Consider the following 12,168-nt stretch of genomic DNA (forward strand, 5'->3'; position numbering starts at 1 on the left):
TCTTTCATGGTATATGCTGCGACTGCCACGACCCAACTCGCCACAAACACCCACGCAAATCCCTCCCATCCTTCTTTTTCATATTTCTCTCCCGGTCTTTGACCCCAGAGCCACCCTGCCGGAGCATCAAAGTGGTCGTCATGCCCATGTGCGTCGCCATGGTGACTGGGATGAGTGTCTTGCCCACGGTGCTCGTTGTGAGCGGTGGTTGCCGTGCGAATTGAGGGGCGGGTTAGGGTGAAGCGGGATGACGAGGTGGTAGAGGATAGAAGCGACGCCGAGGGGCGCGCAAGGCGAGAGGGTAAACGATGCAACATGCTGGCCGCGGTAACAGGCGATGCAGTTGCAGGTTTCACGGTTGACTGGAGGTCTGAGGGGAGGTGCCGACAGCAGGGCGCGCCGGTCTGGAAGAAGAGCCGGCGGGAATATTGTATTGCCTCGTCTCAGTATCGACGACAGGGAAGAGTATTCGAGTGGAGGATGGAGGATGGACCAGGAGCCAACAGAGATGGGAAACTGGGGGAGCTGGAAGCTGGAACGCGATCAATCGAGGTGGTTGTGGTGGGTGAAGAGTTGAGGTTGAGACCATCTGGAATGCCAAGCCTTGGGAGCTCCGAGTTGGAGAATCAAAATCTCGGATCTGCGGCATCGTCAACGTCAACCTCGTCGTCGACTCATGCACTGTGCCACTCTACCACATACAGGGGACTGCTTCCATGGAAATGATATACGCAAATAAACAACCACGCCCGTTCGTGCATTTCAGTCATTCCATGACCTACACTAAAACACATGGCCCGCTACTAACCATCATGCTTTCCTCGTTGCTTCTTGGCTACTCGTGTCTTTGCTTTGCTTTGCTTTGCTTTGCTTTGCTTCCCTTTCCTTCCCTTCGCTTGTGCTTTTTGCGGATACAATCGATGCGGTGTGCATGGAACCGGAGAACTCGAAGAATGGGAACAGCTGACCTCCCACACACGACTTCAATGCATAGGAGATCGCTGCCACAAGCCAAACTCCTCCATGAGAATCGTAAAAGAAAATAAAGGAAAAAGCCGTCGACAATGCGTATCCATCACAAGGTCAGAAGTGTCCCCAAGGTCGTGCATTGCACGTTTCCCCCTTCCAGTTATTACAAGAATACCTCGGTCTTGCTCTTGTCCTTGTCCTAAGTCCTTCCCGCTTTTGCTTTTTTTGTGTCCAATGATCACTCCTCCCCAATGCTGATAACGACATGCGCCGTCCCCATGCATCCAATTCGATAGTCCGAGCTTTCGTCATAAACGCCATGCCGTCGTACTGTACAAATGCTCAACAAGGAAATCAAAAGGGGAAACCCAATGTTGTGTCCCCGTCTCAGTTAGCTTCCACAACCGTTGTGAAATTTAACGACGGTGAAATCTCGTGATCTGCCGATGCCTCCACCGTATCCAGGTAGCTGTTTGCGCTCCTGCTCTTCGGGAGGCACGGCTTCCTCGACTCTGGACTGGGTGATGAGTTGGGCGGCTCGAATATTTGCCGGAATACCGGCTCTTGGAACTTCTGTGGTGGCCGCTCGGGACTGAGCGACACCCCTTCGGCCCTTCGCACAATCTCTTTCAGGGCCCTTGTGATCACGCCAGCTCTCACCACCAGATCTCTCAAGTCCTGCGTGTCAAAAGGGAGCTTGTCACGGTCACGCCCACGCCCCCGGCCCCGAATGGACTCCTCGGCAGGCGAGGCTTCTGCCTCCCGTCTGTTCTGATGGATGGCCTGCAAGAAATTCTTAGCTTGCACGCTTTCTCCACGTGGCCGTCCGTAGGGAGGTGTTGCCGGACTGGAAATAGATCGTCGGCTCGTTATTCGTCCCTCTTCCTCCTCGATGGTCCTTTTCGGCGGAGGAGTCTCGTCGCCAAAAATGTCGGATGACACCGGTGAAGGTGCCCGAGGGAGAGCTTCGTCATCCTCGTTCACGGTGGCCAAATCAATGATGCTCCCTGCATCTTCCCAAAGCTGCCGTGAGTGACTGTCCAAGAGTCCAAGGCCAGCACCGCGAAGGCGCAGCCTCTTAAGCTCTTCGACCAGTAACATGAAATCTCGGACTTGGCCGAATTGGACATGGACACTTTGTTGGCGATCTATGATGGATTGGGGAACCTTGACGCTTCGGATCGACTCTCGGTTCACCGTTTTGCTCTCATCTGCTATTCCCGGAGCTTCCTCATCCACGTCAACGTCGTCAAACTCAAAGTCATCGCTCCATTCTTCGCTTACAGGCTTGCTGCCCAAAGCCCACGTACCAAACTTAGTGGCCGAGGATGGTGTATCACTTTCTGCGACACTGTCACGGTTGACCACCGGAACACTCTGGCTGCGGAGGTGCATGGTTGCATTACTTTTCCGTCCAGAAGGTCGACTCCTGCCAACATGGCTCCCTTGTTTACCATGAACGGTTTGCGGCCGAGGATTGATACCATTTGACTGATCGCTCCCAAACTTGGGGTGTTCCGACCAATCAAAGATGGAAGATCTTTGGATGGACGGTTGTTCTTCAAAATCGTCTTCCAACAGCTGCTCAAAGCGAGTCTGGATTGGACTCGACGGCACCTCACTTGGCGTCTTTTGTTTTCTATCACTGGCAGATTTGGGGGACCAGTCAATGTCATCTTCATCGTCCATGTCCATCATTGGGGGAAGTTCAGGTTCCGCGGCCCGAGCTCGTGGAAACAGCTGCGTGGAAGGAGGGGAAGAGTCCAAGACAACAGGTTCACGATAGATTCTCTTTGGCACTGGCGTTAAAACAAAATCGTCCACTTCTGCTGAGGGGCTTTTGACCGGAGTCGACGCTTGATCTGGACTGAGGTTTTGTGTCTCCTCTTTGGGCTCAAGCCCACTAATGCCGATGCCGATATTGGCAGATTGTTCGTGACCTGCCTCGCGTCGAGGCGATTGTGTATCATCTAATGTGGCACGTTGCATTAAATCCTCCAAGGCAGATGTTCCCGCTGGAACCTGGTCAACCGATATCTCGTCAAAGATTGTTTCTATTTTCGGTTGGCGGAAACCCGAGTGACTGCTGGCCGTGGCTCGAGTAGCCAGGGAGTCATAGGCAGTGTCACTTTGGAAGTCCATGGAATCATCATCGGTGAATACTCTTATATCATTGTCCGAGCTAGCCGTGGTTGGATCCGAAGGAGCAACAGAGATGCGTTTCGGTAGAGTAAATCGGTGTTGAGGAGGCCCGTAGGAAGGAGGGCTTGAATTAAAGACCGGGGTTCCGTCAGGCAAGTCAACTTCGAACGTGGAAACATTCGACATCGGTGAGAGGTTAGAAAAGGCAGTCGAGGGCACAATACTGCCATAGGCTTCGTCTTTGTTGAGCCTCACGATTGGGTCTGTGAAGTGCCGTTGAGGCATGCCCTTTCGCACAGAGTCCAACGTTCGACGAATTTTATGCCGCCGGATTGGCGCGGCCACCTGGAAGTCAGACGGCTGTGACATGCGTTCGTCCATATCTGTCAAGTCTCGAGGCTCTATGCTCCCGGCGAGAAGAAGGGTTGGAGGGTAACCCTGAGATATTGAAACAGTGCGAGCACCTGCTTCGCGCGGCAACCCAGATGAATGTCGTTTCCTCGATTGGGTCGTCTCGAAGAAAGGCCTCCACGTAGGTTCGTGAGCAATGTAAGCAGGAGACTCGAGGTTTGTGGATTCGCTTGTCAGAGGTCGGGTATAGGGCACTCCAGAGAGCGTAGCTGATCTTTGGTGACTCGTGGCTGGGCGTCTCAAGAGAGCCGGCGTGGCACCATCACTATTCAGCTTTGAGGACGACCGCTTCACAAGCTTGTTGGGTTGGTCGAGATCATTTAGAGAAGGGCGAGATGGACCCGGAGAGTCATCCAACCTCGATAAGGATGAGCTAGGGCTGCCTCGACTGTGACGAGACAGACTTGAGATTCGTCGTAACCAGGTGGACGGTGTTCTCTGTTCCCTCCCGTCTGCTGACGACTCCCTGCCAGATGTCCAGGGTCTCAATATTCCATGCCTACTGATTGAACTTTCACGAGAGTCTGTGCCAGTACTCTCTGTTGTTGCTGATGGGGTAGATGCCCGGACAGTCTTCCTCCTCAAGATAGATGTAGACAGTCGACGTTCCAGTCTCTCGGACAATGCTGGGAGGGAAGCAGAGGGTTGGGAGGTATGAGGACGTGCCGGCTGTTGTTGCTCGACAAAGACTGGAGAATGGGTGGCAGCATTAGAACCGGGAGCCTTCCTCTTGCCCGGCTTAATCAAGTATGAATCCCCTTCGGATGTACCAAGCGCCAGTCCCGCCGCGGCTACACCAAGTGTGCCGACAGCACAGAGCTGCAGATAGAGTGTCAGCATGTGAGAGGCAGCGGGGGATGTTGTTAATCAATGAAGTCTCCCTACCGTAGCAACGTGCTCTTGTCTCGATTCCATCATGCTTGACAGGCCCATTGCCCTCGGGGCACCACAACCCAGACACTCTGGAGGTCGATGGGTTTCTCCGTCCTCATGGCGGGTTGACCATCAGCAGCAGGAGTAGAAGGACGAAGAGAGTTCTGAGAGGGAGAGCGGCCGTGGATTCGTTGGCTGTTTCTAGAAGACGTGTGGACGCAAGGGATATGGGTCTCGATATACGCGGGCCAGGAAATTGGGCGAGGACACGCGCGACTGGTTTGGAATGGGCCGGGTCAGGATGAGAAGGGAGGGTTGATCCCTGTGGATTAAGTCTCAGAGGAGCAGTAGCATAGACACAAGATACGCAAGACACGAACCAAAGCACAAAGGAAAAGAGACGAGGTAACGAAGAATGAGCCTTGATGGGAGGGAGGTGTGCAAAGACGAGGTGCGGTTGAGGGAGAGGAGGATTTGAGGAATCCCAGCTGGTAAGCCAGTAGTTTTTAGTTGGTGGAGGGGCGCGCAAGGACTTTCCAGGCGTGCGAGGGCGTTCACTGGCGTTATAGGTAGGTAATAACCGGCAGGCCCCATAGGTAAGGCTGGGGCGGTTGCCTTGGCCTGTGTGGGCTGGTTTTTAACTAGCATGTTGATCTCTCAGTGGCCCATCACCCCGCCCGACCAACAACGCTGTCGTAGTCTCGGAATTGACTTCTGTATGTATTGAAGTATCACCACCGTCAGACAAGGTGACCCTCTTTTCCACCGCCGTCCCTTCTCTCGACCTACGGGATCGGAGGAGAATGGGTTATCCAAGCTGTCCATGTCAACGGCAACCTCCCCAAAGTTCACACTTCTGAGGACGCCGTCAGAAGGCCTTGAAGCAGTCGATGCTTCTTCCAAGGGGGGCGAAAATCCCCTGCCGGTACCGTAGAGGGAGGTCTGGAGCACTGACAAGTGCACAGGGCAACAGAATCCTCTCAAACCACCCACACACGACCTCATTGGCGTCTAAACGGCCCTGGGCGCTCCCGGTGCGTCAAACTCAAGGGCTAGAGCGACTCTACGGCTGGTACCACCACCGCATCCTTTTTGCTCACAAATCATTCCGCGGCCAGCTACAGACACTGTAACCACATTGCTACATGATGAAGCGGTGTCGTCGCTCAACCGCCGCTCAACGAGATGTGGTGCTACGATCGTCTTCTTTGAACAGTTCTGGGTGGGATGGGTGTTGTGGAAGCCAGTATCTACCTACATAGCAGTAGTCGGGGCCAGAATCTTCTCCTATTTGAGGCAGACGCAGGTTGACGGTGGCATTGATGCCATTCTTTCGAACCAAGGCAGAACCTGTCACTATTTCCACAATATCGAGTCGTGCGAGTCCACAGCGACTCGGGGACTTACGAACGACCAAGGTACGGGACGATGCCGTTGAGCGTTTGAAATGAAAACCTCGCAACAGGAGCAATGGAAATAGAGTCCGTGCATGTCACAGCACCTTCATACCGGGTTTTGATATCGGCACAAAAAGAGAACGCTCTGGTCTCTGTTTGCCCCCGTTTGCCCCCGTTTGCCCGCAGCATAGGTAGAACTCTGCTAGGTGGTCCTCGGGCAGATAGCATATCCCTGATCCAGCAACGGTCCAGGGTTGGTAAAGGACCCTGAAACTTTGTGGCCTGGTAAGTTGATTGAACTGCCCTTTTTGGCGGAAAGGCGACCCGTTGAGTAACAAGCCAGCATCCTAGCCAATTGAGCCGGGATGTCTCTTGCGGTTTAGGAAAACTTTGTTGGGAGCTGGAAAAACAATCAGGACCTCTAGGTGCAACATTGTTAGCGCGCCCAGCCGTCTTTGTGTCTCCATGAATGGAGAAAGACGACGTAAAAAGGCTGGATGTCGGTCAAGGAAGCAAGCTTTGGGAAGCTGAAAAGACGGCCCAGCTGGACGCGTGAGCGTGTGGGAAAGGCACTAAAGCAAGCAAGCAACAGGCCGACCAAGCGAGTCGGCCAGGGTCAAGTGCGTTAGCGACCTCCCAGAGCATGAAACGCGATGATAAAACTGGAAGCCCAAGACCAGGATGTACGTAAATGGCTGGTCAATCGGATGAGAATGTATCAATGCGGATTCAGTGGGCTTGATATGCCATCCCGGACGACTTACTGGCCACACACACTTGACCCAACACCATCACAGTCACCGCTCGCATGGCACATGCGGCTAAACCAACAGTCTGCCCACAAGCCAAATCGAAAAACAAGTTTGCAGACCCCGAACGGAAATGTCGTTTGTTTGTTGTTCGGGAACATGAGGCCGATCGCGCGGTCAGGGCGGAGACCAGGAGGAGCTCGTCTGAGATTCAGACAGCCGAGTGGTTCCCAAACAAACATGGAAGGGCCTGCTTCTCGTTTACGAGCGAACAGGGAACCGTGGCTCGTCCGGGTGGAGGCCCGCTAACTGGTTCCCTCATAACAGGGAATCGTTCAGCATCATGATAGGCTAGAGCTTCAGATGACGAGATGTGGGTGTTGATGCGCCCAAAGTCAGATCTCGCGTCGCGTGCCAGTCGGTCTAGCCCAATACAGTCCTGATGACACACAATTGGGGGAGCCAGCCGGGTGGCTGTTCCCTGCAAAACCTGTGATTGTTCGACTGACTGGTGGAATGTTGAGGTGCTGTTGTGTTGCCACACACCAGCCTCGGATGACGTGACACTTGTCAGACAGTGCAAGCCAATGCTGGAGTAAGAGAAGGGGAATGGGTTTCTGGAAAGAAACGTCCGCTGATTTGCTGTTCGCGTCTTATAGCAGCGGTTGAAGGAGTCCTCGTATTGATTGAGGCCTTTGCCGGACGAGGCGACGTGATGCCTCTGCAAGAGCTTTTCGCAAGGCCAATCTGGTGGGGGCCTCAGCCGCTGTCGGGATGCCGATCCTACAATGCTAGCGGGGCTAGAAGAAGGAAAGCTCTCGTTTTGTATTCTTCTTGCAAGCTGCGTTACGTGACTGGAAGCAGCTGGTGATTGAAAGGTTTGAGGAACTCGTGGATACGAACAAGACCGTCACATACTGTATAGTACCGCAACTGCTTCCAGCAACCATAGGAGGGCAATCAAGCCGGAGAACTGCTTTCAGAAAAAGCAACGGCTGGTAAGTTGCGGGGGCACCGACAAGCCGATGCTCAAAAGGTCCGTTTGACATCAGAGCTTGCAAGGGATGGGCATGACAGATGGTCCATGCGTGATGATCTGATATCCCATGTCCGGACAGGGTACGAGTAGAGACCCCCCACAACAGCAGTCGTTTCATGCATACAAGTACGAGTATACGGATTCAGATGCAAGGAGAAAGTCCGACGTTTGTGGGATCCTCTGCTGCAAGGTCTCGCTTTACAGGGGATTCGCCAGCTCTAGAGCAAGACAACAATCTGGAACGCTGCTTCTGAGCCCGTCAGCTGCAAAGTAAGAAACGCCTTCGTCCTACCAATGAATGATCGGCTTCCGCGGATGGTGATGGAAGCACCCAGGTACATAGGACCGATGGCTGGTTTTCTTATATTGGATGATGGTGATGTCCTTTCTTGTTTTCAAATCCCCTATATGCTATCGTTACCTGGCAGCCCGGACTCCGAGGCTGTTCACCCGTTGGCATTGACATTCTCTGGTTGAGGAGTAGGCTGTGCTCGTTGCTTCTGTCTTGTTTGTCATAGTCAGGCTTGCCCGGAAAGTGTCATGGACGGCACCACATCGTAGTAGTCAATGCTGGTCCTGCACGCTCTCCGCTACTGCAAGACGCTGGTGATTTTAGCGAGGCACTCCCTGTTGCAGTGTGAGTGCCAATGGCTTTCTCTGGGCGTCTTTTTTCGGCTCGTGGGGCACTGTTCTCTTTTGTGACATGGTTGGTGCCCGTCTTGCTTTCGGGGTTTTGGCTAGGCACTTGTACGTTCCCCGCTCTTTCCAACAAACCCAAAAAATAGCTCCATAGTGGGATCGAGATGGGTGTGATGTGTAGCTCCCTTCAAAGAGCTGTGAGCGATTGCGTATCTACAGGGACTACGAGGATAAGCAGTGACATTATTGCAGTGATGGAAAAAAGGGAAGAAAAAAATCAATGAGTTTTCAAACTGCGCTCTGACGAATACTCGTACTTGGTGGAAGAGATGGCGAGGTGCAACTAAGTCATATTTGGTTTAGACTGCCAAGATGGCGGAAATTTCGGATTTAACAATCTCGACGGTTGCGTACTCAATACAGAGAAAGTCTTTCACCACTTTGAAGTTTCGTTACACCTCAAGTAATGATCGTCCCTGTCCCATCGGCCCAAGCTGAGACCTTTGGAGAAGATCCATCATCCTACAAGGCCCCAAGCACCATCCCGAGGGGTTTGCAGTAAACACCCCGGCGTTGGCTAGTCTGGCAATCCAGCCGGCAGTTCACCTGGCTTCGTATTCTGAAATTCTGGCTTTCAAGGCCCTCCACGACGACAACCAGAGACAGTGCGGATAGAAAGACGTGACAACGGGTCCGTCAACGCCACAGCGCCCCGCCTCTCGGCTCCCTCGATCCCTCGCAATTTTAGCTACACATCAACCACATCGCGAGACGGCTTGCCTTTGATCCCCGGTCGCATTCCAGCTCCTTAGAACCCGAAACATCCAGTCACATTCACCTTCAGCTGACGTGCTGCGCAGCTCGACTCTTGAGACTGTCTGTGTGCACCTGAGATTGCGCAAACAACCCCGCCCCTTGCTGCTCTTATCGGCGCTATCGACAAAGGTAGCAGTCTGCTTGACAAAATTTTCGGTCTTTCTTTTTGGTGACCCATTATTGCAATTATGGAAGCTGAGATCCAGTCCCAAATCCCTAACATCGACCATGTGCTTTCGGAATACTCCGTAGTAAGTTTGCGGAGCACGAAGCTCAGCCTCGTTTCACCCCATATTGTGTTACTGACCAGGCTCTCAGGGATATCTGAATCATGCGTCCAAACTCTATTTCTCAGAAGATGACCCCTCTGCCCAGTCCCCACTGGCTGAAGCTCTTGATACTGTAACCTCTCTACTTGTGTCTGCGTCAGGGAACTTTTCTGAACAGAATGAGGCTGTCATTCGCAATCTGGTCGAAAGATTCATTGCGAGGTTAAGTGAGGCAAATGGCATTGATGCTGAGCGGCGCCAGATGCCGTTCACCGCCAAAAAACTTGAGCAAACCATCCAAGTTAGCTCGCAGCGTAATATATCGTCTACCCTAGGTCTGGCGAACGCAGGAGTCGATCTCGAGGCTACCAACACCCGCAAGGTAGAATCAAAGGTCGACAGGAAGAAGCTTGAAAAGGCCGAGCGGAAGATTCGGGCGAAACAGGACAAGAAGGTTATGAAAAATGTCGAGTATGAGGCATCAAGGCTGCTAAACCAGCCCGATCCTACCCAATCATATGAGGAGTTTTTCATGGCAGTCAACCCTTTGCAACTTGGTGCCGATGCTCAGTCAAAAAGCAAAGACATCAAGGTCGATGGGATCGATGTGTCCATCGGCGGGAAACGCATTTTGACTGACACGTCATTGACACTGGCATACGGACGGAGGTACGGCCTGGTCGGTCAGAACGGCATCGGTAAATCCACGCTTCTGCGTGCCCTGAGTCGGCGTGAAGTCGCCATTCCAACCCACATATCTATCCTGCACGTCGAGCAGGAGATCACTGGAGATGATACCCCGGCCCTACAGGCCGTTCTTGACGCCGATGTCTGGCGGAAACACTTACTAGCCGAGCAAGAAAAAATATCGAAGCAGCTTGCGGCACTTGAGGCCGAGCGGTCAAAGCTGGCTGATACCTCAAAGGATGCTGGACGTCTGGACAAGGAAAAGGATGGCCTGGACACTACACTGGGTGACATTCAGGCCAAATTGGCCGAGATGGAATCAGACAAGGCCGAGAGCAGAGCCGCCAGCATTCTTGCAGGCTTAGGGTTTTCGCCGGAACGCCAACAATTTGCGACCAAGACATTCTCAGGCGGTTGGCGGATGAGGCTCGCCCTCGCACGCGCACTGTTCTGTGAGCCCGATTTGCTGCTGCTTGACGAACCCTCCAACATGTTGGACGTCCCATCGATCACGTTCTTGTCGAACTATCTGCAAACATATCCAAGCACCGTCTTGGTGGTCTCACACGACCGTGCCTTTTTGAACGAAGTAGCGACCGATATTATTCACCAACATTCAGAGAGACTCGATTACTACAAGGGGGCCAACTTTGATTCTTTCTATGCCACCAAAGAGGAACGGAGAAAGAACGCCAAGCGCGAATACGAGAATCAGATGGCGCAACGGGCACACCTACAAGCATTCATCGACAAATTCCGATATAACGCTGCCAAGTCGTCCGAGGCACAGTCTCGTATCAAGAAACTCGAGCGGATGCCAGTTCTGGAGCCTCCTGAGGCCGAGTATACGGTGCACTTCCGGTTCCCGGATGTGGAGAAGCTTTCGCCGCCAATTATCCAAATGTCAAATGTCACTTTCGGCTATACCAAGGACAAGCCGCTGCTTCATTCAGTGGATTTGGACGTTCAACTCGACTCCCGAATCGGGATCGTGGGTCCCAACGGCGCAGGTAAAACCACTGTTCTGAAGTTGTTGATTGGACAGCTGCAACCCACCTCTGGGTTGATATCCCAGAATCCTCGTCTTCGTGTCGGATACTTTGCGCAGCACCACGTTGATGCCTTGGACATGAACACGTCTGCCGTCGGATTCATGCAGAAGACCTACCCCGGCAAGACGGACGAAGAGTATCGGCGACATCTAGGAGCCTTTGGGATTACAGGGATGACGGGGTTGCAGAAACTTGAACTGTTGTCCGGAGGCCAGAAATCCCGCGTCGCATTTGCTTGTTTGTCCTTGACCAACCCGCATATCCTGGTGCTGGACGAACCGTCAAACCACCTGGACATCGAGGCGATGGATGCTCTTTCCGTAGCGCTGCAGCAGTTCCAGGGCGGTGTGCTGATGGTTAGCCATGATGTGACGATGCTTCAGAATGTCTGCACCAGTCTGTGGGTCTGTGACAAGGGCACCGTCGAGAAGTTCCCCGGAGACATCACGGCGTACAAGAAAAAGATCAGTGCGCAAGCGAATGAGGCAGGTGTTGTTCAAGCACACTGAGGGTGAACGGGATCTCACAAAAGACCTGGAAATGCCGAAGGAACACGGAGCATTGGCCTCCTGCGACCGCACGGGCGAATTCCACGAATAGATCTATATCACCTGCCGTCCTTGTGACATGATGCTGGGGCCTTGTATACCTGGACGTTCTTGGCAATCGAGTGAAGGTGCTGTTATTGCACCGGCATTTGCGCCTGGAACAGACGGCATCAAATGCTGGAATTTTATTTCTATTGATAGATGAGCAGATGAGCTATAGAGAGAGGACCTCTTCGTGGTAGGTCTGTAGACCATAGCCGCATGTATGGGGGGACATGAACTAGAACATCGGATACATCGGCGGGATTCGCGGCACGTCGATGGCCCAGAAACTTGCCGCCACCAAGACGCAGGAATGAGATCATCGACATCATTTGCGACAAGAACCTGGCGATACATCATCCCTTCGCTCTGCATAAAGTCCCCAGTCAAAGACCTGCACGCCAACAATGATGAATCCTTTTCTCGCTGCATTCCGGACGAGGCGCCTCTTCTACGTCTCTCGGTTACTAAACCCTCGTTGAATTCCCGTTTGACAGCCTGCCTCTGACGTGCCATCCACCTTGACCATCTCATC

The 12,168-nt window shown here is 53.0% G+C and overlaps 2 protein-coding genes across 2 annotated transcripts; one reads left to right on the top strand and one right to left on the bottom strand.

Moving 5' to 3' along the window:
* Window positions 1-1,356: 1,356 nt before the first annotated feature.
* Window positions 1,357-4,455, bottom strand: AYO20_06155 (hypothetical protein; the record flags this gene model as incomplete). The annotated part of the gene is made up of 2 exons (XM_022644446.1): window positions 1,357-4,341; window positions 4,408-4,455. 2 exons carry the CDS (start codon window positions 4,453-4,455, stop codon window positions 1,357-1,359), a joined length of 3,033 nt encoding a protein of 1,010 aa, XP_022499537.1.
* Window positions 4,456-9,223: 4,768 nt separating this feature from the next.
* On the top strand, window positions 9,224-11,552 carry AYO20_06156 (hypothetical protein; the record flags this gene model as incomplete). Its single annotated transcript, XM_022644447.1, has 2 exons — window positions 9,224-9,286; window positions 9,354-11,552. 2 exons carry the CDS (start codon window positions 9,224-9,226, stop codon window positions 11,550-11,552), a joined length of 2,262 nt encoding a protein of 753 aa, XP_022499538.1.
* Window positions 11,553-12,168: the final 616 nt, after the last annotated feature.

The sequence above is a fragment of the Fonsecaea nubica genome (assembly GCF_001646965.1).
Source record: "Fonsecaea nubica strain CBS 269.64 chromosome Unknown Scaff38, whole genome shotgun sequence".
Taxonomy (NCBI): domain Eukaryota; kingdom Fungi; phylum Ascomycota; class Eurotiomycetes; order Chaetothyriales; family Herpotrichiellaceae; genus Fonsecaea; species Fonsecaea nubica.